Genomic DNA, 27,077 nt, shown 5'->3' with positions numbered 1-27,077 from the left:
CGATTTAGGTGTATTTTGTTTCTGATCGTTTATTTATAACTAGGATGTTAAAAGTTAAAAAAATTTATTTCATGATTTATTTGATCAGCTTCAACCATGGAGGAAAAGAAGCCAAAATTTTGTGAATCACCTTATTTATATCCTAGTGAAGAACCACAATCGCGTGGTATTTCTTTCCGACGATTTATAATCATCGTTACATTGTTGAATTTTGTTGCCATTTCTATCATAACTGGTTACGTTTTATACAATGTATGGTTACTCGAGACAACAATCGACGAACCCTTCGTTGATTGGCAAAAGGACGATTCAAAACCTTTGATAACAACTTATTACGAGTCCAGTTTTACTTCGGGTGGTGTTTTTAGAGCACCTGCCCCTAGCAAAGCTGACCCGAAATCTCCACAATGTACTTTGCCCAATGAAAGTAAATTTGATTGTAACCCTGATGAACCTGTTAACCAGCAAGTTTGTGAATCAAGAGGATGTTGTTGGGTTCCTGTTACAAGAAGTAAGTATCACTGCATCATGAAACTTTGTGGATTGTCAGATTGTCAGTTTTATTTGTACGACCATTCTAAATAAATGATCGGGTTTTGAGTTTGAGAATCCACAAGTTTTATTACAAGTTATGTTATTGATAACTTTCCATATCAGATGATCACTATTTAACTTAAGCACTCAGCCTTTGAAAATTTTACTCTTGAAAAAACTCGATTTCGCGACTTTAACTTCAATTTTAAAATGAATCTTTTCTATGTTGACTAACAATTTCTCTATTTTTTCACCAGGCAAACGTAATATACCTCTTAATATACCTTACTGTTTCTACCCAAGTGACTACAAGCTTTATGATGTTGCTGATATCAAACAAGGTGATAACAATGCAACGCTCAAACTTGTTCGTAAAACCGCCTCTGGTTTCCCTGATGAAATTGATAATGTAAACGTTGAGATAATCGGACTCGATAGTGAACGACTTCGAGTAAGATTTGTTGATGCTGAAAAGGATCGTTTTGAAGTTCCAATGCCCTTTTTCAATTTATCAAAAGCAGAACAGATTAAATCACCTTTGTACAAAATTAAAATCAATGATGATGGAAAATTGCAAATTAGCCGAGCATCAACTGGAACTATCATATTTAATGCTGATCTTTCAACACTGATTTACGCTGATAAATATATTCAACTACATGTTCACGTCCCTTCTACCTATCTTTATGGTCTTGGTGAGCATAAAGCTCCTTTCAAGAAAGATTTGACTGGTTGGAATCGATACACAATGTTTGCCCGTGATATTGGTCCAACTGAAAATGTCAACCTCTATGGTTCTTATCCATTTTACATAATGCCTGAAGGTGATGATAAAATGAATGCCCATGGAGTATTTTTGCTCAACAGCAATGCCATGGACGTTCTTACTCAAGCTGCTCCAGCTATCACTTATCGAACTGTTGGTGGTATTCTTGACTTTTTCATTTTCTTGGGTCCATCAGCACCTGAAGTTGTTAGACAGAATGTCAATCTTATTGGGCGACCAGTACTTCAACCTCAATGGGCTTTCGGATTTCATCTTTGTCGTTACGGTTACAATAGTTTGGCTAAAACTCGCGAAACATTGGACCGAAATTTAGCTGCTGGAATTCCAGTCGAAGCACAATGGAATGACATTGATTACATGGATCGCTACAACGATTTTACTTATGATAAAAACAATTTTGCTGGTCTTGGTGATTTTGTCAAAGAGTTGCATTCTAAGAATATGCATTATGTCATTATTTTGGTAAGAGGCTTTATTTCCTATTGATTGCTAATTTATTCGTATTGTAATTTTTCATTATCTTCGGTTTATTTTTAATTATTTAGGATCCTGGTGTTAGTGCTGCGGAACCAGCTGGAACATATCCACCATATGACGATGGAGTTAAGGCTGATATTTTTATCAAAAATACCACTAATCAAATTTTTGTCGCCAAAGTTTGGAATCTTGTGTCAACTGCTTATCCTGATTTCACCAATCCAGCTACAGTTGATTATTGGAAGAACCAATTAATGAACTTGCGAAAGGAAGTTGAATTTGATGGCATTTGGATTGACATGAATGAACCATCTAACTTCTTGGATGGTCAATTCAATGGATGTCCTAACGATCCTTATGAAAACCCGCCCTATAAACCCGGTGGAAATAATCTCAGATCCAGAACAGTTTGTATGACTGCCAAACAACACCTTGGTATTCATTACAATCTTCATAATCTTTACGGACTTTACGAAAATGTTGTCTCCTACAAGTAAGTTTTTCTCTACTGTTTCATGTACATTTATAAACATTCCTCATTTATACTTATGCTTAATTTACAGGGCTTCTCTCGATATTTTTGGAGCTCGGCCATTCATTCTTTCTCGTTCAACTTACCCTTCACAGGGTCATTATGCTTCTCACTGGTCTGGAGATATTCAATCATCTTGGGATCATATGAAATATTCAATTTCAAGTAATTTTAATCAAAATGGTCAAGAATTTTCACATATAATCTATAATTAACTTTATTTTCTTTAGACATGCTTGAATTCAATATTTATGGAATTCCCATGATTGGAAGTGATATTTGCGGTTTCAATGGTAATACTGAGGTAGAGCTTTGCATGAGATGGTCAGCATTAGGTAATTGATTCATCAATTTGGGTGTTTCTTGAATTTAATTAATTTATTATTTCTTTTTTTTTAGGTGCTTTCTACCCATTTTCGCGTAATCACAACGACATTCATGGAACCGAGCAAGATCCAGCCATTTTAGGACCAACTGTTGTCGCTGCAGCTAAATATGCCTTGGGCGCTCGCTACAAACTATTGCCATATCTTTACACCTTATTTGCTAAAGCTAACATGAATGGAGATACTGTTGTTAGATCACTGTTTTTCGAATTTCCTTTGGATAAAAATACTTATGCAATTGAAACCGCTTTCCTTTGGGGTTCAAGTTTATATATTGTCCCAGTTCTGGAAGCTCAAAAAACTCAAGTTGATGCTTACTTCCCAAATGAACTTTGGTATAATTTCGATGATAAAAAACTAGCATTTAACAGTACTGGTGAAACCAAAACTATAACGATTGACAATGACAAAATTGGTCTTTTCATGCGAGGAGGATCAATCGTGCCTGTGTATCAAAACTCAGCAAACACAACTGCTGAGCTCAGAAAACAAAAATACTATTTGAATGCTTACCTCGATAGGTCAGGAAATGCAGTTGGTGAAATTTACCATGATGATGGTAAATCGGTTGACAGTATTGAAGCTGGCAATTATATTCACGCAAGTTGCAAAGCTAACAAAGTAAGTACATTATACACTACGATAATTTCATTAATTTTATCACTAATTTGAATTTCGTCTTGTTTCGTTTGTTATTTGAAATCTTTAGGAACGACTAGTCTGCAGTTATAGGAATATGGCGGAATTCGATGATTACAGAGTCGGAGGTGTTACAATTTCGGGACTCCATGAACAACCTAAAAAGATAAATCTCAATGGACAATTTTTATCCAGTAACAGTTACTCTCATGATGGATCAACACTCTCGATTGAGCTGCCTGACGACTTTTACTCTTCACAATCATTTGCTATCGAATTTAGATATTAATGAATGACTAATCCACAATAGCATTCGAAAAATATTGACCGAATTATGAGATTTTATTAGATACTTTAATTTAACATTGTAAAATTATTGTTTTACTATTTTTGATGTTTCAAATTTTTATTTTAGCTTCAAGCTCTAACAAATCCTGATTCAAACTCATTAAAATCAAAGATTTTATGCAAAAAAAATTTCTTTCGACTTAAGAGTTTGGGACACATATCTATTTGATATATTCTTATTGTTATTAATCCATCTAATTTCTCTTCATTATACAGCCGCGAAAGAAAAGTTTGACATAGTTACCATTAACTTAGCGCATATACAATCGTATCTAAGCACAATCAACAAATCAATCTCTAACAGTATCGTTTAATTGTTTGACCATCGATTGCCATTTATTGTAAATTTTTATCACACTTAAGGTTAATCTCTCTTACCTGATTACATATCCTAAGACAATCGATGGTCAAACAATTAAACAAAAACGATACTGTTAGAAATTGATTTGCTGATTGTGCTTAGATACGATTGTATATGCGCTAAGTTAATGGTAACTATGTCAAACTTTTCTTTCGCGGCTGTATTAAGCCCATGAAAAATCTAATGATTGGCCAAAAACGATGAAATCGGGTGATATTATTATAAGTATTGTAAGTATTGAAGCTGAAAGTTTTATAGCCAATGGTAAAATCAAGAGAACTGTTGAAAAATTGAAAAAAGTGTTAGATTACAAGGCATTTCAGATGTTTTTACACGATTTTATTTAATTTTTTTGACTTAATATTCTTTTATGAATGGTTTTTGTTTGCTCAATATGTTTTCCCTGATTCTTAACGATTTGTTTGAGTCGTCTATTCCAAGAATCGAACACGCGTAAGATCATTTCTGCATCGATCTTTGACCAAACATCATTTGCTGCTCGACATAAACCATTCAAAGTTGTCACCTTTCTTCGCCGAAGCAGTTGTTTGAGGTAACCAAAGCCGAAAAAATCCAATGGACTTGCGTCCGGTGATTTTATCGGAATGTCCTCTTTTTGAATAAATGAAATTCCGAACTCTTCGGTCAATTTTTCCATAAATTTTTTGGTTTGAATAGACACATGAGATGGCGCTGCGTCATGATGGACGAACACTTTGATCAAAATATCTAACCCTTTGTTTCAGCGCCCATTTGAATTTGTGTAAAAACATCTGAAATGCCTTGTATTGATGTGATCTTTGTCGACGAAAAAAATTAGTTTCATCTCTCTAATTCTTAAGCTCATAGAAAGCGGAAGGTTCAACTGGAAATCAAACTGATCTGATTTTCAGTTTAACCGAAAATTTTAATTCTATAAATAAGTGCCTTTTTTGGTTGGCCATCAAACTGTACACAAGAAAAATGAGTTTATGAAAAATCTGTTTCCATAATTGTACAAAAAGCGGGAAAAGTACCAACTTTGATTTTCTCGAAAACTAAGAGATGAAGAAATTTTTTAATAGTACTCACAAGGGAACCCCACGAGATTCCTAAAACCAATTTGAATGAGTAAGGAACCATTGAGTACACAGAAAAAACCCTTTAAGGTGTTTCCTAACTCATCATTCTCTATCGAATGACACCTTACTCATTCAAATTGGTTTTAGGCATCTCGTGGAGTTCCCTTGTCAGTTTGTCTATGCTCCTACAAACCCAGCGAGCCTCAACTTTTCTCTCAACTCGAAAGTCGAAGTTTTGGCAGAACTTCTTTTAGTAAAGGCTTTGCTTCGTTTTGATGCTGATTTTTCTTAATATGAATTTGGATCTTTTCAACCAGAACTGACCGTAATATCATATTTGATTGATTTTCAATTAAAGGTATTAAACAAACTTTCGAATTGTGACCAAATAGTTTCTTGTTATCGATGTAAAAATCAATATTATTTCTACGAAACCAAAATAATCAGTGAATGATATTTTGTATAAAATGACTATTATTTCCATTCTTACCTAAAACCAAAATTAACCAGAATTTATTTGTTGCTGTTCAACAAGAAATTGTATTGTTTAATGCTTCAAATGAAATTATTTCTGAGTAAATAATCAATTTTTTCAGAAAATATGACATGGTGGTTAATATAATCTTCATTTCCTTCTCATGAAATTCACATATAACAAACTTATCTTTAATCTAGCTCTTCTTCAGCCAGTGCTTGAAAAGCATTGTTTTTGATCGGGCAATTCATAGTAATTTATCTTAGATTCTGAATTTCGATATTTAGATTATATTATTTGAAAAACTGATGAATTTAAGTATAAAAGGTGATCATACTAAACACATGAGCATAAGTTAATCAAAAAGTTTCATTAACAAACATTTAATCTCTTCTTGAAAATGAAAATGATTGCAACTCTCTTCGTTGTCATTGCTTTTTCTTCATTGGCTTTTGCTGAATCAGGTTACATTCCATGTCCAGTTCCTCCAACTACTCCTGGTGCTGATATTGACAAAGTAAGTTCATAATAATTTATTGTGTTTATCAATACGTTTTACTTCATCCATTAATTTTGTGTTTGATTGATTTAGATGGCCGGTCTATGGTATAAAACTAATGGAGCACCTTACTCAATAAATCTTCAAGTGTATTTCACTCCTCGAGAGGATGGAGACTTCAACTTTACAATTCGTAGCCCTTAGTAAGTAACCATAACCAACCAATGATTGATTTAAATTATAATGCAAATTTTTATCCATCGTCCAGTGGTGGAAAGGATTGGGAAGATGCGATAGCCGAACGTACTGATAATCAAAATATACTCAATCTCTATAATGGAATGTCAAAAGGTAAGTAATTTTCGACTAACTTATTATATCACATGCTGTGTCTTGTTTATTTGACAATTTAACAACTGAGTAATACAAGAATCAATTTTCGAGTCATTTCCACAATTTATATAATAATTATTTTTCTGCTTCTAGAGATTCCGAGCTTTATGACTTTAAATATAGTCGATACTGATTACGATAACTATGCGTCTGTTTACTTGTGCTGGAGTTTTGTTCCTGGTACCTCCTTCGTTGGCAAGTATAGCTCAAGCTGACTAACTAGAAGTTTCTTTATATAAACTGATTTGTATTAATAATAATTTACTTTCATTATCACAGGTGAGCATATGAATTTATCAAGGACTGACTACATGGCTGCTGACAAGTATCGCGAACTGGCTAATCATGTGTTTGATAAAGCTGCCTAGCGATAGAGTTGGACCAATAATCCAGAGAAACTAAATATTGACCAGTTTCCCATTAATCATATTCAAACTTGAATTAAATTGAATTTCACTGTAATGGTTGATAACCTTAAACAACACGATTTACGTAAATAAAAAGATATTACATTGTTATTAGTTGATTGTTGATTGTTGATTCTACATTAAGCTAATCAAAGTGTCTCACAAGATAGATTGTCAAGTTAAGGTGAAAATGCAACATTAAATTAAAAGGATTAATTGTAAACAGGTGAGGGTTCTTTTTTCGTGTCAACAGCACTCTTTTTCATGGATTCTTTTAATTATTCAAATGCAGATCAAAAGACATGGTTTGTAAAGGATCAAAATAGCAAAAGCAATTTAAAGAAAGACCAAAACAGGGGTCATAATAGTCAAGCTGAAAATAAATAAATTTAAGATATTGAACTGTCTAAAAGAATAGCATAAAGTTTTGGCTTTTGGGTTAGAATTGATTACTTGGTTGGTACAGAAGAGTTGGTTACAGTATGTAGGCGCGGATCCCTCTGGTATTCAGGTGTTATATAATATACATTATATGCATTAATAAAATGTATATGCCGCATATAATTAAATAAAGTGCTTGGCAAAGAATGATGATTTTAAGGGTTACTATTAAGATACTGGATGTTTCTAAAAGAACTCAAAAAGTGCTGTTTTAGCAAAGCAAAGTAAAGTTAAGCTTTCGAAGCTGATTTAGAAACACACGATATACATGAGCAAAGTTTTGAAATCATTCGCCAAAAATCGAATTTCTCAGTTTTGACGTTCTCTATTTTGCTTTCACTATTCTGTCTCTCTCGGTTTTGACCTGCAACTGACATGGTTGGACGATTTAAAGGTTTAGGGATTCCATTCATTAGAAGGTATAAACCACATTTATTACACGAAAATTGTCCATCTTTGCCTAGACGCCAACAAGGAGTTTGAGTAGTTTCACAATTGACGCACTTTATTACTTCATAACATGTAAATTGGTGAACATATGACATTTCACCATCTCGACTTCCGATTCTCGATGAATTTTGTGCTTTGAAGAGAAAAGAAAAGAAGAGAAAATTAGTTGATTAAATGGAATGAAAGTGTCATGAAAGTCAGTGAATGAAAGACAATAACAAGGATACATATAAACAAATGCAAATTTGATCTCAACTGAAATCATTACATTGCAAGTGGTTAATTGTTACAAATTTAAATTTAGTAACAACATTCTGGATCTGATTGTCAATCTCATATTTCATCTTCTGGTTATTTAAAAGACCAAAGTGCAAAAAGTCAGATGAAACCATTGCCAATGGTGATAAAATTTGAAATGTCAACGACTCATGTTATTAGTACAGTAAGGATAATTTAATGCAGATCAATTTAAGAAATATATGAACATGTAATGCAATATTTATATTCATTTGAAATAAACAAAACATTAAAGTGAGATTTGCTAAATTGACTGATTCTGGACACGATTTATTGGATAAGAATACTGAAATGTGTCAATCGGTTCATCATTCAAATTCACGGCTTGCTAAGCTGAACGCACCGGGTGCTCTCACTTAATCTCTAGCTTAACTTAATCACATAATGATTTAGTCTGGTCTGGACCAAGCTTAAATTAACCTCAACTTTCATCGGTAGGTGAATTAACTCAACATGCTGAGAGTCAGACGTGAAATTTACCGTTTATTGATTGCATCTCAGGATAAAAGCTCGGTGGAACGCTGGTAACTCGAGGTGAAGACAGATGTTGTCTTAACTGGGATTGTTGCTGTTGTTTTTGTTGTCGCTGAGCTCGGGCTTTTTACTGATGGTTGACTAGAGCTCTGGATTTCGCTTGTTGTCGATCACTCAATGCCAATGATGAAGATACTAATAATACCAGTAATGGAAGAAGTAATGGACAAACTAAATGCACAAACTTGCTGCACTCGAAACATAAACAAAACTGTCCTTTAAGATGTTCAACTTAATTTCAAAGTTAAACTTCTTGCTCATATTTAACTCCCATAATGACAATAATAAAGACAAATTATAATATAATTCAAGTTAGCTGAATAAGCATAACAGCAACTGGATAAGCAAGACAAGGGCGAGTCCTTTCAAGGCGATCCAACCAATGAGAATTTCTATTTTTAAAAACCCTGTTGTCCGTTAACTTTTTTAACAATGTATCTGAATAGCCTACATCGAACTCTACCAGAAACCGGGTCAAAGGTTACTGGAAACGGAAACTGCGAGAGTATTCGCCATCCATCAGAAAATGGCGGTAATATTACAACAGATGGTCACTATCATTATACTCACTAACAACTAACAAAGCCACATGTGCCATTTCAGTAACAGTCGCTTTTTCAAACCAGACTGGAACAAATGGAACTGTGTATGGATGCAACAATCGAAGAAGTTTGAGTACAAATGAATAATTTGTACATTTTTTAATTAGTCATTAGAAGTTTTTATAACTTCAACTGCTCTATCTCTTTAGGCATTTCATAGGATTACATTATTAACAAAACTTATCGAGTTGGTTAGATGAACATAAATGATTTGATTAACAGAAATAAATATAATAATAAGGATTAGTAACTAGAATTAGTGATTCTCGTCCTACTAGAATTAGTGATCAGTAGCTCTACTTTGTTCCATTTTTCTGGTGAGATTATCTTCTAACATGTTGCTAATTAAGGGCTTGTAAATGGTTTGTTTTACTTTTCTCACTTCTTATTATTCAACTGCATACACAGGAAAACAGACACTTTGATAGATTTTTATCTGTTAATGAATATCTAACAATAACTTTATGGGTTAAGCATGCAATATCTAATCAGGTTCAGTGATACAAAGAAATTAAAGGTGAAATAACAATGGACAATGCTTTTCACCTCTTGAATCAAATTCAATATATTTTTTAACAGAAAGAATAACTTAATTGTTCTAATAATGATGATAATAGTCAAGAGAAAATCAATTGAGTATTAACTGGTTAGATATTACTTTCAATGTAGACTTTTATTCCGTTTTCATTCAATCGAAATCAAGACACATAAGAATATAATTTCTGAATCCGTTTAGCAATGGCTTTCAAAATGTTTACTAAAAATGTAACTTTTTTTATTCTCTGTTTGAACTTGATATTTATATCTGGTTCATTTGGGTGTCAAGTGAAGAAGAATACGAAAACAGACAGTTTTGTTTGTGTTTGTAATCATGATTATTGTGATCCCTTACCAGTTGAACCATTCTCATCACCTCAATCATTGACTATATTCACAACTGATAAATCATATTATCGTTTAACCAAATCAGTTGTACCCGAATCCGATCTTAAGGTTAACCAATACTCGGATATTAAAGTAACTCTCAATGTCTTTGATCGTTTTCAATCAATAATTGGATTTGGTGGAGCCTTTACTGATGCAACTGGAATCAACATCAATAGACTAACGAGTGGCGCTTTAAAAGATCGTTTGATTGCTGATTATTTTGGAAAAGATGGAGCCGAATATAATATTGGTCGAGTTCCAATCGGAGGAGCCGATTTCTCTGATAGAATTTATTCTTACGATGATGATGTTGTCGACGATTTTGAGTTGAAACACTTTGCGTTAGCTCCTGATGATTATGATTATAAGGTTAGTAACTTGCTTTCTTATTCCTCAATATCTTAAGATGGAAATTATCTTTATCATATTTTTCTTGCCAACATCAGATTCCATACATCAAAAAAGCCCAGCAACTTAACAGCAATATCAAACTATTCGCATCTCCCTGGTCTCCACCTAAATGGATGAAGACAAGCAATCAATCAGAAGGATTGGGAATATTGAAGGGTGAACCTGGAAGTATCTATTGGAAAACTTACGCTAATTATCTCATCAAGTTTGTAGAAATAATAATTTAAAATTCTGTGTAAATATTAATGCGAGTTAACATTGTTTTTTTCAGATTCCTTGAGAGTTATAAAGCAAATGCTGTTGAGTTTTGGGGATTGACACCGCAAAATGAGCCTTTAACTGGCCTCACGCCCTACTATCGTTTCAACACTTTGGGCTTTTCTCCATACATGATGAAAGAGTTCATTCGACGGGATTTAGGACCTGCACTGAAGGCTGCTGGTTATGGACCTGATAAGTTAAAGTTGATGATACACGATCATAACACTGATGAAGTTTACTCATTTGCAAGAAACATTTTGTCTGATGCAGAAGCTGCTAGTTATGTTTCTGGAGTAGCTTATCATTGGTATGATGGTCACTTTTATGATGAGTTGAACAAAGTCCATGATAACTTCCCTGACTATTTCATATTATCAACTGAAGTCTGCGAAGGAGCGGTCGGACCCGCAGAAATTAGAGGAGGTAGGGTTGTTTCGAATGCAAGTTATATACAGCTCTAAACCCATTCTCTCCGAACTACATAAGTGCTAATGGTGTCGAGACCATCTCGAGAAAACAATATTGAAGATCATTAGTTCACGATTGGTCTCCTGACACTCAAACGTGATCTTATAATAACCATGAAACTTAATTCATTAAGAAAAACTGATAATCTTCTCGCATGAACTTAAGACTGCCTTATGCCTATGATTCTTTCCTTTTCAGTATAATGCACTTGCAAAATTAATACTAATTTCAAAACTATTTATTTCACAGTTACACTTGGTAATTGGACTCGAGCCGAAACTTATGCTTATGATGTTATTGAAGGATTGAATCATTGGTCAACTGGCTGGGTTGATTGGAACCTTGCATTAGACACAATAGGAGGTCCTAATTGGGTCGGAAACATTGTCGATGCTCCAATAGTTGTATCTGATGATGGAACTGAATATTACAAACAACCAATGTTCTATTCTTTAGCTCATTTCAGTAAATTCTTGAAACCAGGATCACAAAGAATTTATCATCAGATCGATGAAGGTCGAATGGATGGCGTTAAAATGACTACCTTTGTGACCCCAACAAACGATCTTGTTATTATTGTTGTCAATACAAATCCAGATTCTGTACAGATCACATTCAATGGAGCTGGTCCAACTAAGTTTACTCTTGACTTTGGTCCGAGTTCAATACAAACTATTGTCAAACCATTATCATTTTGAATACATTTATAATTGTTAGTTTCAAGCAAAAGCGTTAATTGTCATTAAAAATGCAAAAATAAATGTTATAGCTTTATCAAAATAAATAAAAGTACGAAGAGTGATTTGCATCGGCGTGCATAAAACTTAAGTACGAGAGAAAGAAAAAGATATTACCATTTTCAAAATGAAATTTTCAATTTTCTGAATTAGATGTTTTTATAAACTAAAAATTCAGTCATATATCTTTTATCTGGTGCAGTAGTCGCAGTTCTGGGACCCATAGATAGCGCGCAGATCAGTTTTAAAAAAATTCGATGCAAAACAGTTTTGAAACCTATGGGAGAACTAACATGTAAATGTCAAGTTTTTCCAATTTCCCATAGAAGTGCCATGTTAAACTACAACAAAATTTTTCATCAACTCTTATTAAAAATCGGTTTGTGCGCTATCTGTCTGTCCCAAAATTACGATCATAACGAAAATCAAAGACAAAAGACTGAATTTTCAACTCATCAACGACCCTGAAAATTTCATGAAGAATCTACCTCTATGAAAGTTACGTCAGTGATGAAAAAAAAGTTTCGTCTATGACAGAAAATAGGATTTTTCCCGGATTTTCTGCCATAGGAAGAAAATTAAATATTGATGACCATACTGCAAAAAATTTTGTGTAAAATTAGGAATTAATATAAAAAAGAGAAAAAAATTTCGCCAAGACAACAAATTATTGCCTCTGAGGGTGGACTAAGTTTCTTGAGAGAAAAGTTCTGATTTTAAGCTTTTGAATGATGTAAAAAATTATTAATTATTCCGAAACAATAATTGTCAAATCAATAAAACATAATTTGTATCAAAATTTTTCCGAGCAGGTTAGAGAAAAAAGTTCAGCAATGATAATTTAATCAATACGTTTCAGAGCATCAAAGAATTTTCCTTTTTTCTTCGGAAATAGATTAAGGAAGGTTAAAGATACGTGTTGGTTTAATTCGAGATCTTATAAAAACTCAATCTTATTTTTAAGATTTAAAAAATCTAATTTGATCTATTTTTTCACTAACCAGAACCTGACTAGCTTTCTCATATTGGTTTGTTACGAAAAGTTTTGGATGTTAAATTTTTGAGCCAAATTTTGGAACGATGGAAAAACAATGAAGTAGTAATCGTACTGATCTGAAATTTTTATATCTCGCTGTTGCAAGTTCTAAATCGATGGTTCTACAAGCCTCTTTGAAAAAAGGCGGAAACTTATTCACATGCCTTAAAAGAAAATCTTAACTTTTAGCTGAAAGGAATTGCTAGACAAACGATCAAACTGATTAGTCCCGAACTTTTTCCCCACAGGTTAATAAAATGTGTTTACCCAGACGTGAATAATTGTGCCGATTTGTTATTTTACCCACATTCCCTTTTTTCAAACCAGGCTGTAACAAATAGAAACTATTCATAGATGAAGAAAATCAAAGTTTGAGTACAAATGAATAATTTGTAAATGTTTAATTCGCACTTAAATCATTATCTATCTGATGATTGTTTGTTATTGATAGGATTGAAAAATGGCTCCAACTATCCAATCTCTGGAAAACAAATTTTTCTATGATATTTATTTTTCCCATCTATCACATTTAGGTGCACTTCAAGCAAATCATTTATTCAAGCTGATTTGCATGGTTATCCCATGATAAAATATGGTTTCTTTAGTTCTCTTGTATACTGAGCTTACTGATTACACTTGAAAATTTGTCTAAATATATGTATGATAGTAATAAAATAGCTAAATTTTGAAACCAAAAACATTGGAAGCAAAACCTTCCATACAGACTAAATCCATAAGACTTTTTCATAACTCTATCCAATGGTGTTACGTGCATATTTAGGTATCTCCCGGGGTTCCCTCATTAACAAAACTTATCGAGATGGAGAATGTTCTACATGATTAGATAAATAGAAATACACATAATAATTAGGTGCAACTAATCAGTAACTCGGTTCGTCAAAGCCCTACTTTGTTCCATTTTTCAGATGAGATAATCTTCTCCCATGATAGCCTCTTAAGGGTTTGCAAATGGTTCATTTTACTTTTTCACTTATTATTTAACCTCATAAAGAGCTAAACAGATACAAATTTGATAGATTTTAATGAATATCTAACAATAACTTTATGGGTTAAGCATGCATTATCTGATCAGGTCCAGTGTTAAAAGGAATTGAAGGCAAAATAACAATGAACAATGCATTTTAACTCTTGGATCAAATTCAAAAAAATTTCTAAAAAATAGAATAACAGAATTGTGCTAATGATAAGGGTGAGAGACAACGAAAAATCAATTGAATAATGACTTGTTAGATATCCATATCAAATGTGTTTTGCATAATTTGATAGGAATAAATTCATATAAAATAGCCTCGTATTCCCTTACATTTCAATTGGAATCAAGACACACAAGAATATAATTTCTGAATCCGTTTAGCAATGGCTTTCAAAATGTTTACTAAAAATGTAACTTTTTTTATTCTTTGTTTGAACTTGATATTAATATCTGGTTCATTTGGTTGTCAAGTGAAGAGGAACGAAGAAACAGACAGTTTTGTTTGTGTTTGTAATAATGATTATTGTGATCCCTTACCAGTTGAACCATTCTCATCACCTCAATCATTGACTATATTCACAACTGATAAATCATATTATCGTTTAACCAAATCAGTTGTACCCGAATCCAATCTTAAGGTTAACCAATCCTCGGATATTAAAGTTACTCTCAATGTCTTTGATCGTTTTCAATCAATAATTGGATTTGGTGGAGCCTTTACTGATGCAGCTGGAATCAACATCAATAGACTAACAAGTGACGCTTTGAAAGATCGTTTGATTGCTGATTATTTTGGAAAAGATGGAGCTGAATATAATATTGGTCGAGTTCCAATTGGAGGAGCCGATTTCTCTGATCGAATTTATTCTTACGATGATGATGTTGTCGACGATTTTGAGTTGAAACATTTTGCTTTAGCTCCTGATGATTATGATTATAAGGTTAGTAACTTGCTTTTCTATTCCTCAATATCTTAAGATGCAAATCATCTTTATCATATTTTTCTTGCCAATATCAGATTCCATACATCAAAAAAGGCCAGCAAATCAACAGTAATATCAAACTATTCGCATCTCCTTGGGCTCCACCTAAATGGCTGAAGACGAGCAATCAATCAGAAGGATTGGGAATATTAAAGGGCGAACCTGGAAGTATCTATTGGAAAACATACGCTAATTATCTCATCAAGTTTGTATATTATTAATAAATAATCTCAAAATTGTATGGTAATATATGTGTATATTTAAATGTGAGGTAACCTTGTTTATTTCAGATTCCTTGAGAGTTACAAAGAAAATGCTGTTGAGTTTTGGGGACTGACACCACAAAATGAGCCTTTGACTGGCCTCAGTCCGTATTATGGTTTCAACACTTTGGGCTTTTCTACATACATGATGAAAGAGTTCATTCGACGGGATTTAGGACCCGCTCTGAAGGCTGCTGGTTATGGACCAGATAAATTAAAGTTAATGATTTATGACCATAATAATGATGAAGTTTATTCATTTGCAAGAGGCGTTTTGGCTGATGCCGAAGCCGCTAGTTATGTTTCTGGTGTAGCTTATCATTGGTATGCTGGTCCTAGTGCAGAAAACTATGATGATTTGAAAAAAGTGCATGACAAATTCCCTGACTATTTCCTACTATCAACTGAAGCCTGTGAAGGATGGAATGGCCCTAAATCAAATAGAGGAGGTAAGGTCGATAAATTGAAGGTCTAAAAATGAATTATTTCCAGTAACTAATTCGTATGAATATTTGTTGATGTTTTTCCACAAATGTTTGAAACAATCCATTTTTACAGTTAAACTTGGTAATTGGACTCGAGCCGAAACTTACGCATATGATGTTATCGAAGGATTGAATCACTGGTCAACTGGTTGGGTTGATTGGAACCTTGTACTAGACACAACAGGAGGTCCTAATTGGGTCAAAAACATTGTCGATGCTCCAATAATAGTATCTGATGATGGAACTGAATATTACAAACAACCAATGTTCTATTCTTTAGCTCATTTCAGTAAATTCTTGAAACCAGGATCACAAAGAATTTATCATCAAATCGATGAAGGTCGAATGGATGGCGTTAAAATGACTACCTTTGTAACTCCAACGAACGATCTTGTTATTATTGTTGTCAATACAAATCCAGATTCGGTTAAAATTACATTCAATGGAGCTGGAGCGAGTAAATTCACTCTTGACTTTGGTCCAAGTTCAATACAAACTATTGTCAAGCCATTATCATTTTGAATACATTTTTCAAACATGAAGCATACATTATGAATCAAAATAAATGCTTAAGATTTATGAAAAATTACTAAAAGTAGTAAGATTAATTTGCATCTTCGTGTTCTTAATAAACAGGTCGTGAGAAGAAACGAAAACTTGAAAATGGCAGAACTAACATAAGAAATATGTTTAATCGATCAGGAAGGATCGGTTGATGACTTATGAGCGTCGTAGGTTCGCATTTTACATATCTCCATTAACGCAGAAATAGTGTTGATCTGTGAGTGAAATCTGAAAAGGAAACTTCTCATTTTTACTTAACTTAATTAATTAACTTTTACTTTAAAAATTTGTAATATAAGTTGCTGATTTGATTTATCAATTCAAAATGCTCACCAAAATTCAACTTTTTTATTCTTTCTTTGAACTTGATATTGATATCATGCTGATGTTTTAAAAGTATTGATCAAACTGCTGCAAAATTTTAGAAAAACGGCCTTTTATTCCATGTTGTCGTAAATGACAATTTTGATTCTGAAAGTTTAATGTAGATGTTGACGAAAAATAGTCGCGATCTATGGATCGAGTATGGAACACACGAGTATTGTTTAAAATATGTTATTGTAATTATTGTAGTTAAAAACGGATTTTGCCAGATGAAATGTGACCTATTTGCCTTTTTTTTGTAAGAATTGACCTTTCAGACAAGCATCTCTAAGTCATGATTTGAATGCTTTGGCTGCTTCTTATAACGGTTTCTTCGACATGTTGACGGAATATAAATTTTGGAATCGTAAGCATGATCTTATAAGTCTTTCTTCGCTCAGATTAATTTATTTCTGGGTTGTTTTTGTTCAATCTGTGAACTGAATCTATCATTAATATAATTATTTTAGATGCATATATTCATTGGTCATCTAATATGGATAAACCTCTTTACGTTAGACAATAAACTTCATCTTCTCGTAGCACAGCATACAACAATCATGAGAATGAAATTTCACATATCTCATTCCAAGATTCTGCATAAAATTTTAATTCCAGAAACCTTGCCTGCAACGAAGCAAAAATTCGTGATAAAATATTGTTCAAAGTTTCTTGTTGATTCATTCTTCATTCAATATAGCCTGTACCTAGTATTGTATCTAATCACAATTTTCAATCTATTAATAAATTATTATAAATTATTATGATAAGACTTACATTAAAGGCATGATCTGAATATGAAAAAAATTGTAAATCGAATCATCAGTAAAATAGGTTACGTTACAAATTATCGACTTCTTACTGTATTTTTAATGAAAGGTTTTGTCAATATTTTTACTAAGAATTCACAGAACTGAACTGAACCTAAGTTGTCGTGATACATAACTCAAATGAATTTTCCAATACTCATGCACTGAACTTTATCACATATCAATAAGTATCGAGATTTGTGGATGATGGAAATATGCGATATTAGACAGTTGACTATAAAAGAAATCCAATAGCAAATCTGTTTTCATTTGAAATAAATATTCACACTAAGTCTACGATGTTCACAAAAACAGTAACTTTTTTTATTCTTTGTTTGAACTTGATATCTGGTTCATTTGGGTGTCAAGTGAAGAGGATCGAGAAAACAGACAGTTTTTTTTGTGTTTGTAATAATGATTATTGTGATCCCTTACCAGTTGAACCATTCTCATCACCTCAATCATTGACTATATTCACAACTGATAAATCATATTATCGTTTAACCAAATCAGTTGTATCCGAATCCGATCTTAAGGTCAACCAATCCTCGGATATTAAAGTAACTCTCAATGTCTTTGATCGTTTTCAATCAATAATTGGATTTGGTGGAGCCTTTACTGATGCAGCTGGAATCAACATCAATAAACTAACAAGTGACGCTTTAAAAGATCGTTTGATTGCTGATTATTTTGGAAAAGATGGAGCTGAATATAATATTGGTCGAGTTCCAATTGGAGGAGCCGATTTCTCTGATCGAATTTATTCTTACGATGACGTTGTTGACGATTTTGAATTGGAGCATTTTGCTTTAGCTGATGATGATCATAATTATAAGGTGAGTTCATTAAAATATTAGTGATGGTTCTTTGAGTACTTATTGAAAATACAAATCTTCCCGCTTCAATTTATTCAACATCAGATCCCATACATCAAAAAAGCTAAGGAACTGAACAGTAATCTCAAACTATTTGGTTCTCCTTGGGCTCCACCAGCTTGGCTTAAGACTAACAATGCTTCTTATGGACTGGGAATGTTAATCGGTGAACCTGGAAGCAAATATTGGAAAACATGGGCTAATTATTTTGTTAAGTATGAGCATTATAATATGAATTGCTCTGTTCTTTGTGCTGATGTAATCGTGTTTTTGTCGTTGTTTTAGATTTTTTGACAGTTACAAAGAGAATGGTATCGAATTCTGGGGATTAACACCGCAAAATGAGCCTCCTACGGGTTTGGCACCAGGCTTCATTTGGAATACTTGTGGATTCTCTCCAGAGATGATGAGAGATTTCATTAAAAAAGACTTAGGGCCAACATTGAAAGCTGCCGGTTATGGACCAGATAAGATTAAACTAATGATTTACGATCACAACACTAATGAAGTTTATTCATTTGCAAGAAGTATTCTGTCTGATAAAGAAGCGGCTAGTTATGTTTCTGGTGTAGCTTATCATTGGTATGCTGGTCCTAGTGCAGAAAACTATGATAATTTGAAAAAACTGCATGATCAATTCCCGGATTACTTCCTTATGTCAACCGAAGCATGTGAAGGCTGGATGAGAACTGATCCAGATGCTGGAGGTAAGATCTTGCATCCTTAATATTGCTTTGATTTCGTTCAATGTTTGAATGAAATTTTTGGCTCAATTATTGCTTCTATGCTCAGCTTCATAAGACAATTAGCTAATCAGCAGCCAAGAATTCCGGTCTTTTCGATTTTCGATCTTCTATTGTATCTTTCTCACTGGAAAAATTTTACGATCAGTCATTTTTGAGTCAAAATGGTGACTTTATGGAAAGGCTTCTAAAAGAGATTCTACTACTAGATTATAGTCATGATTTGATTTTCTAGAAACTCAGGTTCCCTAGAGCCGTGTTCTAACAGGATGGACTGAAAAAAGAAAACGTTTTCAAAAGCAATGCAAAATGGCAAAAATATTTTTGTTTTGTTTGATGGCGTTATGGCTCATTGTTGGAAGATTAATAAGTGCAAAAACTCTGACTTTCGAGTTAAGAACTGCAACCTGATAAACTTTTAGAACTGAACCCATTTGTGTGACCAAAAATTTCTCTGGTCGAAGGTTTTTGATAAAATCGCTTTCAAAGTTTTAGAACTAGATTTTATTTGCTAGTTTTTCTCATTTTAGATTTCGTAGCTTTTTCATTTATACAATAATTTGGACTTTTGATTGTGGATTTAATTGAAGATCGATTATGATCGCGGTCCACTTTGTATTAAATAAATGAAACTAACTTATGAACATTTAAATCTTTTCAGTTAAACTTGCAAATTGGACTCGAGCTGAGACTTATGCCAATGATATCATTGAAGGACTGAATCATTGGTCAACTGGTTGGGTTGATTGGAATATGGTATTAGACACAAAAGGAGGTCCTAGTTGGGTTGGAAACATTGTCGATGCTCCAATAATAGTATCTGATGATGGAACTGAATATTACAAACAACCAATGTTCTATTCTTTAGCTCATTTCAGTAAATTCTTGAAACCAGGATCACAAAGAATTCATTATCGAATTGATAAAGGTCGAATGGATGGCGTTAAAATGACTACCTTTGTGACCCCAACAAACGATCTTGTTATTATTGTTGTCAATACAAATCCAGATTCGGTTAAAATTACATTCAATGGAGCTGGACCAACTAAGTTTACTCTTGACTTTGGTCCAAGTTCAATACAAACTATTGTCAAGTCAATATGATTTTGAACATTTTAGATAAATTTTTCCATTATGAATCAGACATCATGATATAAAATAAATGCTTAAGATTAATTAAAATAACTGAAAGTGTTTTAAAAAATTAATTTGCATCTTCCTGTTTAAAAATCAATACAAAATAGTCAACAGACGAAAATAATTTAATTTGATTGAAACTTCAATAGTGATAACAATTACAAAAAAGTGACTCGACAACATGCAATTTCGTACAAATAAAAATAGTGAAAAATAGTCTCATTCGGTTTGAGTGCACAAATCATAAAATACAATTTTTACTATTATAATGGTTTGGGTGAAGAGTTAAACCTTTTATTCTGCATCTTCAAGCAGATCATTTTCGAATGATGCATTCATTTTGAATCCATGGACTGCTTCGACTTTCAGTTACTTTCCAATTCAACATTTCAGGTCGATAAATATGACGGTTACTCCATTCTTGACAACTGCTGTCCCAGAACTGAAATTTAAAACATGAAAAATATGAGTAAGAACAAGTTCAGTAAAGTTTACTTTATTCATTAAGTTTACCTGAAACCATGGCTGAACAGAGACATTCATCGGTCTATGAGCATTGTAAGCAGTCAAACAAAATCCTGGCTTGGGCTTGAATTGCAAATCTGATTGATAATTGAAATCGCCTCCAATGTCAACTCCTCCTCTTAAAAGCAAAATGGTTCCTGAAGCTTCACCAGCAACTCGCAACTGTGCTCCAGGCTTTATGAGGAGCTCATCGATCTCAGATTCTGATGACGCTTCAGATCTTTTCTTTTTTTCAGTGTTGGACAAACAATTTGATTTCAAATGGTCAAACGCAAGTTCACCATTGAACCGTAAACCAAGACCAAGTCTCACAACCCAAATGTTGAAGTCATACAAAGGTACGTAAGCTGTGTAACGGTATGGTTCCAATGGTCTTGTGTCACACGAGTCTCGTTGCGAGTCAAGCAGTGTTTGGCCAAATAGACTAACATAAGCTCGACTGATGTTTCGCTTTGCGTAAAGATACATTTTACCAACATCAACATTTTTACCCAAAACGTGAGATGACAATCCAAAGTTTGCAGTGAGTTTGTAATCTGGATTCTCCGATGAATCCAAAACATCGTTTATAATATCTTGAGGGAAAAACGAATCGAATTGTTAGTTACAAGTCAATAACTCTCACTATTAAACATTGAATTAGATATTCTCACCTGCTCTTAGAATCGCCTGGACTTGCTTCGGACCAAAAGATTTAATTGCCGTACATTTTCTTCGTTGAACGTAACCTACACTTGGAGTTTCCACGAGTCTTTTCTTGTCCTTTTTACCATCAGAAACCATTGGGAATTCTGGTGTTGAAGGTGCTTTTGCAGGTGTAGATGAATGGTCAGTGCAACTCGAATCATCCCAAAATCCATTATCAACTGATCGCTTTCTTCGTGCCGACTGATATTCGTTGTTGTTCATCTTTAAAGCCTTTTCAAGTTCTTCTTTAATGCAATCATCTGCCGAATCTGTTGAGTTTAGAATGGATTCACTAAGCATTGTTACTACGGGATTTGTTTCTATTGGATTTGTGAACTTGTACTGTGACTGATGCAGTGTTTGAGAACCACTGATTGTAATCAATTTAGAGGAGAATAAAGTTGCAACAATTTCTTTGCGAATCGAACAGTCAATTGTCGAGTTCATCAATAAAGTTGTTAAAAACTCGATGACTTCAGGTTTATCAACCATTTGACGAAGAGCGTGAATTATTCCGATTTTCATTGAGTCCGAACATGTACATTGTGTATTTGATAGATTAATTAATACTGGTACAAACTTTTCTCCACCAAGATTGCCGATGGCTTCAAGAACGTCCAAAGTGTAGAGTGAATCGCATTTGGCTGATGCTGTTGCTTCCAGTTCCTTCATTAATAGCTTCGAGACACTCTTTTTGATTACATTACTGTCTGATTTGTGTGCTAAACTGCTCAAAGTCATTAACATGGATCCTTTTGGTGAACCATAAGCGGATGTTTTAGTGAATTGTTTGACCAAATTCGCGACTAGTTCTTCTGAAGGATGGTCAACTCGACTCAACACTGACGATGTACCAACTGGATCAGAGGCAAATGATTCTGTTATTACTTGCAAAGTAACAGGTGAACCAGCGATTGTTGCAATAACGAGTAAATCATGGCACTTTGTTAAATTAAATTGAGTTCCAGCTCCACAATTTGCATCTAACTTTTGACGAGTAATTGTTTGTCGAACCATGGATGATAATGAGCTTCCATCAGTTTGGGTTAACTTTAATTTTGCCTCAATTTGTAGAGCAGCAATCAGTAGATCAAAATCTAATGGAAATTGTATCATGAAAGAATGAGAATTAACTCAATGCAAACAAGAAATTGAGTTATTATGCATAGTTCGTTACTAACCTGGATTCCTTTGCTCAGAGTTCTTTGAGAAATCAAACGTTTGCTGTGATAATGCAATTTCTGTTATTAATCCTTGTAAACGAACCAATCGATCTTGATTTTCAGTCTCTTTAGAACACAAAAGTAGAAATATTGATAGGTACTCGTTTAATGGGTGAAATACAAAATATTTTGCCCTCTTTTCATGAATATTTTCATAAATAGGAGATATTTTGCTACGAATTTGGAAGAAATTTGTCATTAGGTTTATTCGATTTGCGTACCATAAAAGATAGAACGTAAATCGAGTTTAATAGCTTTGTAACAAAAGTAGAGTTTTGTATTGTTCTATGATCGTTCTATGAAAATTGTTAGTTATTCATCAGTTTGATGCTCTTATTGTTTCAAAATGAAACAGAAAGTGAAGTTTTCCTTCAGTTACAATGTTTTTCGTCCTCATTGTCCTTATATTGAAGGTATTTCGAGTTTTAAAACAGTCAAGGATACGCAAAAGGCTTCTATTCTTTTCTAGGATAGTTGTGATATTCAGTGCTTAAATTATTTGAACTTACCTGGCGAAGAAGATGATACAAGTGACTCTGAAACCAGATCAAGATCTGTTTCAACTTTACGTAGTTTAGCTAATCTTTCACCAGTTTCCCGTTTGGCTCTTTGATTTGGACTCGACTATCGATTAAAACAAAACAAAAGTCAATAAACGATTGCAGAAACACCTAAATGACCCAAAACTCACATTCATTGAGTAAGCAGTTAATACTTTCATGAAACCATCAAGATCATCATCCAAACCCAAGCTTCGTTTACGTCTTTTTGCACTATTCAATAAAGTGGAAGAGAAACGATTAAAAGACATTCAAATGCATAAAACAATCTAACCTTTGATCCATTGGTTTAGTTAAATCGACAGAAATCAAGCCAGCTAAAAGTAAACGAAGTAAAATAATGAATATTGTAAAGCTCATTTGCACAAACTTAAGCATTAAAAATCGTTACTGGCTCAGAATGTGCATAATTGATTGATTTGAATAACTCTTACCCGTCTCTGTCATTCTTCCTTGTACGATCTCTTGGACTTGTCGAATGGAAATATTGACCTGATCAGGATCATGAATGAGCACTGATCCACTGCCAACTTTTATAACATCACTTCGACTCACTTCTCTAATTACTTGCATCTTTTTGTTGACTGTCGGTGATTCCTGTTTGTCATCATCAACGAAAGCTTTACCCTTCCTGTTGATCATAAAGCTTGGGTAACCAGCAACAGACAAAGTCTCTTCAATGGGTTGATCCGGGGCAACTTCATGGTACTCATAATGTGAAATGTGTTCACCAATTGGACTCTTTTCGATAGTTGATTGTTTGCCAGTTGCTAGTTGAGTAGCAAATGTGTCCACAATGTGTTTCTTGAAGTTTTTTACGGCTTCGTTAGTTTCAAGTTTACTTAAACGTATCTCAGGAATTGGACCTCCAGGTAGTTGAACAAACTCGAAAGGCAACTCAATCTTCTCATCAAGCAAATGATTAACACTATTACTGGTTGAACGTTTTTCTCTATCGGCTGTTGATCCTTTAGGGTTGGTTGGAAGTGTGCAGCCTCGACCTTCCAAATCCAATTCAATTTTATCTTCCAATTGCTTGTTCAACTGTTTTCGTAAAAATCGAGTGAAAAACGATTTTATCTTTTGCCATGATTCAGCCACCCAGTCAGATACTTCACTTCGCTTCTCTCGACGACGAACAATTTTACCCATTTCAGAACGATGTTGCAAATTGATTAATTTTCTGTGCAAATTTAACCATAAAGAATTAGTGATTTACAAAAACTTGCAATTTATCTGAACAATCATTACCAAAATTGAATGTAACACTTTGACTCTTAAATTCATTAATCATGATAAAACGAGAGGAAACAAGTTCCAAATATGAATACAATAGCCTTTATTAACTCAATATTTGCTTTGTCAACTTCAATCTTTTAATTAGCAGATCAAATTGAAGTTGATTAACCTTTTCCAATCTAAAAGTCTAATGAAACCTAGCAAAGCATTTCGACTATCATTGAAACCACCATGTTAACTGGATAATAGTTGTATTCAGTTTTCTTCAAACCATACTTTCTCAATCCTTTCTGATTAAGATGTGGGTTTATGGTTACAACGAAAACAATGAACTTGATTTGTTGTGCAAATGCAGTTAATGTTAATCATTTGGCGACATTGGCATTGAATGCTGAAACATATTCATTTCTTTAAACTAAACTCATCTTAAATTAAGTAATAAGCTGCAACAATGTTAATGGCCTTTTGTGCAATACTTTGATTCAGTATGTCAATACTCACCCGTCTCTTTTCAGGTCAGTCTTGACGTTTGATATTTGAACCATGTATTTAAGAGCACCAGTATTGTTGTCTCGTCCCATGCAGTCAATATCAACTATTGCATTAACAGCTATTTGCTCTTCCATTGGACCCCAAAGGTTAGTTTCACTTGAATACCTGAAACTTCGTGTTTCTCCTTCCTAAAGAAATGCAAATTTAAAAGTTGAGTCATTTGCCATCTCATGTTCAGCTTCAGTTAGAGCGACTTCAGTAACGTTAATTTCTTTACGTTAATAACGTTAACGCTAGTTTTTTGCTAAAATCTATTGTTAAATTATAATTTAAGCCAAAATTTCAATAGGAATTTCAGTCGTACCAGAACTGATTCAGTCGAGCTGCTTTTCACTAGACTTTAAACAACTTTAAGCTTTCAAATGTTAGGTTCAGACGAAAAATTTCCAGTTTCTAAACTATTTTTCATGCATAGAAATTATACGATGAAGAAAGTGCGATTTACGCTAATCAATAGCTAACATTCAATCAACAATGGTTCTTGGGATTTTTCACATGAATGAATCGGTGTTTTCAACGATAATAAGCAGATGATGTAAACAGCGAAAATTGCTAGTTTGATTCAAGGTTTAAATTGAAGTTTTTGTAACTTAAACTTTATGATATTATGTTAAAGCAAAGTAGTATCAAATTGTGCGTTTTGACAAAATGATAGCATTTGAATACTATTTTTCATCCGTCATCGTTTCATCTGAATCTATTTAAATTACTGAAAAGAATGAAGAATCTTTTGATTTTAAACTTTCACTTTAAACTGATCGTGAAAGCCAAATTATAGTTTAATTGACGTTCCTAATGAAAGTTGTTTCCAAGTAAAAATCGAAGGTTAAAAGTTGATCAACCCTGAAAGGTTTGCTCATGCATTTACATGATAATTGGTTTACACATAACAAGCAAGTTTCAACCTGGTAACAACAGTTTAGCCTCAGATTATTCAATTGAAATCATTTATTGTTGCATTGACAAAAAAAAGGATTGACAATGGAAAATATTGTTATTGAAAAGACAGAGTTTTGCTTCCTAAACAATAATATGAATCGACAGCAATTAACCTTGACTTTAACGGAACAAGTTCATTACAGAAAAGCAAACCTTGAAAAGAGTCTCTTTGCTTCCATATTTTCCATTCAATATCATTAATCGATTTTTTGATTTACTTTCAATTCTCATGAAATAAACATATCGATCAGTTTCTAAACGTTTTTCACCTCATTCATTATGCATGACCAGGTATTGAGGTAAAAAAGTTGAGGAAATAAAGTTGAGTTTCACCTCTTTAGGTCAATAAGGTGATGACTTGATCTGAAACTATTTGTGACAAAAAACAAAACGATCAACTTACCTGACAATCGAGTTTCGTTAACATCTCATCGGATTTGGTTGTTTCACCATTGATTGATGTTAAAAGTAGTGAAACAATCAACAGGCAAACGAAGATGGAACTGATTTGTTTCATTGTTGACTTTTCGTAAGTTACACGATCTTGAAATGCAAAAATGCTACTGATTGTTGGTTGATTCATAAGCACATAATTAAAATTGCGACAAACTTTAAATTGGTAAAGATTTTTTTTCTTTTTCAAGATTTTCTTTTTACTCAGCCAACTTGTAATGATGATGAATACTGAATGAAATGTATTTCGGGTTTGGTCACTTTAACCGGTAAGGATCTGGTTGCTTGGAACACCTTGATAACCTCTTTTTACACTTATCAACACTGACTGATCAACACTGAATTGTTACTCTTTTCAAAGGTTCATCATCTTCATTTATACTCAACTTGCTCATCATCATGAAGAGTAAACAACAAAAGCTACCAGATTATTCAAAGGTCTGTCCATTGAATGAAACACCGTGTGATTAGACTATGAGGGAAGTGGGAGTAAAGAATCATGATTACGCCCATTTCTGTTTCCATTATTTTCTCATGTTTTTTCCATTCTCTTCTTACCTGTTACTCGATTGATTATTATATAATCAGTTTATATTTGAAGATCAATCTGATTTCTAATG

General features: G+C 33.4%; 7 protein-coding genes across 7 annotated transcripts; 5 read left to right on the top strand and 2 right to left on the bottom strand.

Moving 5' to 3' along the window:
- The first annotated feature begins 71 nt into the window (after positions 1 to 71).
- LOC107361061 (lysosomal alpha-glucosidase) lies at positions 72 to 3,832 on the top strand. Its single transcript, XM_015927788.3, has 7 exons — positions 72 to 511; positions 792 to 1,783; positions 1,867 to 2,291; positions 2,362 to 2,495; positions 2,561 to 2,665; positions 2,730 to 3,337; positions 3,426 to 3,832. The coding sequence occupies exons 1-7, from the start codon at positions 97 to 99 to the stop codon at positions 3,642 to 3,644; spliced, it is 2,898 nt and encodes a 965-aa protein (XP_015783274.1). The 5' UTR covers positions 72 to 96; the 3' UTR covers positions 3,645 to 3,832.
- A 2,093-nt stretch (positions 3,833 to 5,925) lies between these two features.
- LOC107361069 (uncharacterized) lies at positions 5,926 to 7,010 on the top strand. Its single transcript, XM_015927799.3, has 5 exons — positions 5,926 to 6,117; positions 6,193 to 6,302; positions 6,368 to 6,450; positions 6,586 to 6,687; positions 6,772 to 7,010. Exons 1-5 carry the CDS (start codon positions 6,001 to 6,003, stop codon positions 6,858 to 6,860), a joined length of 501 nt encoding a protein of 166 aa, XP_015783285.1. The 5' UTR covers positions 5,926 to 6,000; the 3' UTR covers positions 6,861 to 7,010.
- A 50-nt stretch (positions 7,011 to 7,060) lies between these two features.
- On the bottom strand, positions 7,061 to 8,930 carry LOC149094573 (erythroid transcription factor-like). Its single transcript, XM_089266443.1, has 2 exons — positions 8,568 to 8,930; positions 7,061 to 7,923 (listed from the first exon to the last, which is right to left on the bottom strand). The coding sequence occupies exons 1-2, from the start codon at positions 8,581 to 8,583 to the stop codon at positions 7,571 to 7,573; spliced, it is 369 nt and encodes a 122-aa protein (XP_089122569.1). The 5' UTR covers positions 8,584 to 8,930; the 3' UTR covers positions 7,061 to 7,570.
- A 911-nt stretch (positions 8,931 to 9,841) lies between these two features.
- Positions 9,842 to 12,051, top strand: LOC107361063 (putative glucosylceramidase 2). The gene is made up of 4 exons (XM_015927791.2): positions 9,842 to 10,519; positions 10,597 to 10,766; positions 10,833 to 11,245; positions 11,540 to 12,051. The coding sequence occupies exons 1-4, from the start codon at positions 9,962 to 9,964 to the stop codon at positions 11,986 to 11,988; spliced, it is 1,590 nt and encodes a 529-aa protein (XP_015783277.1). The 5' UTR covers positions 9,842 to 9,961; the 3' UTR covers positions 11,989 to 12,051.
- A 2,337-nt stretch (positions 12,052 to 14,388) lies between these two features.
- On the top strand, positions 14,389 to 16,383 carry LOC107361062 (putative glucosylceramidase 2). Its single transcript, XM_015927789.3, has 4 exons — positions 14,389 to 14,998; positions 15,076 to 15,245; positions 15,331 to 15,752; positions 15,862 to 16,383. The coding sequence occupies exons 1-4, from the start codon at positions 14,441 to 14,443 to the stop codon at positions 16,308 to 16,310; spliced, it is 1,599 nt and encodes a 532-aa protein (XP_015783275.1). The 5' UTR covers positions 14,389 to 14,440; the 3' UTR covers positions 16,311 to 16,383.
- Positions 16,384 to 17,799: 1,416 nt separating this feature from the next.
- LOC149094572 (putative glucosylceramidase 4) lies at positions 17,800 to 20,327 on the top strand. The gene is made up of 4 exons (XM_089269878.1): positions 17,800 to 18,360; positions 18,445 to 18,614; positions 18,685 to 19,106; positions 19,804 to 20,327. Exons 1-4 carry the CDS (start codon positions 17,824 to 17,826, stop codon positions 20,244 to 20,246), a joined length of 1,572 nt encoding a protein of 523 aa, XP_089126004.1. The 5' UTR covers positions 17,800 to 17,823; the 3' UTR covers positions 20,247 to 20,327.
- A 59-nt stretch (positions 20,328 to 20,386) lies between these two features.
- Positions 20,387 to 26,899, bottom strand: LOC107361295 (uncharacterized). The gene is made up of 10 exons (XM_015928084.3): positions 26,408 to 26,899; positions 25,015 to 25,193; positions 23,709 to 24,457; positions 23,549 to 23,591; positions 23,406 to 23,487; positions 23,224 to 23,338; positions 22,673 to 22,780; positions 21,458 to 22,588; positions 20,793 to 21,379; positions 20,387 to 20,721 (listed from the first exon to the last, which is right to left on the bottom strand). Exons 1-10 carry the CDS (start codon positions 26,585 to 26,587, stop codon positions 20,596 to 20,598), a joined length of 3,300 nt encoding a protein of 1,099 aa, XP_015783570.1. The 5' UTR covers positions 26,588 to 26,899; the 3' UTR covers positions 20,387 to 20,595.
- Positions 26,900 to 27,077: the final 178 nt, after the last annotated feature.

This window comes from Tetranychus urticae, chromosome 1 (assembly GCF_039701765.1).
Source record: "Tetranychus urticae isolate SD_2017Ah chromosome 1, NJAU_TeUrti_SD_1.0, whole genome shotgun sequence".
Lineage (NCBI taxonomy): Eukaryota > Metazoa > Arthropoda > Arachnida > Trombidiformes > Tetranychidae > Tetranychus > Tetranychus urticae.
Note: the sequence above shows the minus strand (reverse complement) of the source record. Positions and strands in the feature narration are given on the sequence as shown.

What these genes read in the sequence shown, in the direction of transcription:
- LOC149094572 (XM_089269878.1), top strand. Translation starts at nt 17,824, where the DNA reads ATGTTCACAAAAACAGTAACTTTTTTTATTCTTTGTTTGAACTTGATA. An exon ending in ATGATGATCATAATTATAAG is followed by an intron (nt 18,361 to 18,444) that starts GTGAGTTCATTA and finishes ATTCAACATCAG; the next exon opens with ATCCCATACATCAAAAAAGC. An exon ending in TGGGCTAATTATTTTGTTAA is followed by an intron (nt 18,615 to 18,684) that starts GTATGAGCATTA and finishes TCGTTGTTTTAG; the next exon opens with ATTTTTTGACAGTTACAAAG.
- LOC107361069 (XM_015927799.3), top strand. Translation starts at nt 6,001, where the DNA reads ATGAAAATGATTGCAACTCTCTTCGTTGTCATTGCTTTTTCTTCATTG. An exon ending in CTGGTGCTGATATTGACAAA is followed by an intron (nt 6,118 to 6,192) that starts GTAAGTTCATAA and finishes TGATTGATTTAG; the next exon opens with ATGGCCGGTCTATGGTATAA. An exon ending in CTATAATGGAATGTCAAAAG is followed by an intron (nt 6,451 to 6,585) that starts GTAAGTAATTTT and finishes TTCTGCTTCTAG; the next exon opens with AGATTCCGAGCTTTATGACT.
- LOC107361061 (XM_015927788.3), top strand. Translation starts at nt 97, where the DNA reads ATGGAGGAAAAGAAGCCAAAATTTTGTGAATCACCTTATTTATATCCT. An exon ending in TATGAAATATTCAATTTCAA is followed by an intron (nt 2,496 to 2,560) that starts GTAATTTTAATC and finishes TATTTTCTTTAG; the next exon opens with ACATGCTTGAATTCAATATT. An exon ending in CAAGTTGCAAAGCTAACAAA is followed by an intron (nt 3,338 to 3,425) that starts GTAAGTACATTA and finishes TGAAATCTTTAG; the next exon opens with GAACGACTAGTCTGCAGTTA.
- LOC107361295 (XM_015928084.3), bottom strand. Translation starts at nt 26,587, where the DNA reads ATGAATCAACCAACAATCAGTAGCATTTTTGCATTTCAAGATCGTGTA. An exon ending in TAACGAAACTCGATTGTCAG is followed by an intron (nt 25,194 to 26,407) that starts GTAAGTTGATCG and finishes GCATTTCTTTAG; the next exon opens with GAAGGAGAAACACGAAGTTT. An exon ending in ACTAAACCAATGGATCAAAG is followed by an intron (nt 23,488 to 23,548) that starts GTTAGATTGTTT and finishes TTTATTGAATAG; the next exon opens with TGCAAAAAGACGTAAACGAA.
- LOC107361062 (XM_015927789.3), top strand. Translation starts at nt 14,441, where the DNA reads ATGGCTTTCAAAATGTTTACTAAAAATGTAACTTTTTTTATTCTTTGT. An exon ending in TACGCTAATTATCTCATCAA is followed by an intron (nt 15,246 to 15,330) that starts GTTTGTATATTA and finishes TGTTTATTTCAG; the next exon opens with ATTCCTTGAGAGTTACAAAG. An exon ending in CCCTAAATCAAATAGAGGAG is followed by an intron (nt 15,753 to 15,861) that starts GTAAGGTCGATA and finishes CCATTTTTACAG; the next exon opens with TTAAACTTGGTAATTGGACT.
- LOC107361063 (XM_015927791.2), top strand. Translation starts at nt 9,962, where the DNA reads ATGGCTTTCAAAATGTTTACTAAAAATGTAACTTTTTTTATTCTCTGT. An exon ending in CTGATGATTATGATTATAAG is followed by an intron (nt 10,520 to 10,596) that starts GTTAGTAACTTG and finishes TGCCAACATCAG; the next exon opens with ATTCCATACATCAAAAAAGC. An exon ending in ACCCGCAGAAATTAGAGGAG is followed by an intron (nt 11,246 to 11,539) that starts GTAGGGTTGTTT and finishes TTTATTTCACAG; the next exon opens with TTACACTTGGTAATTGGACT.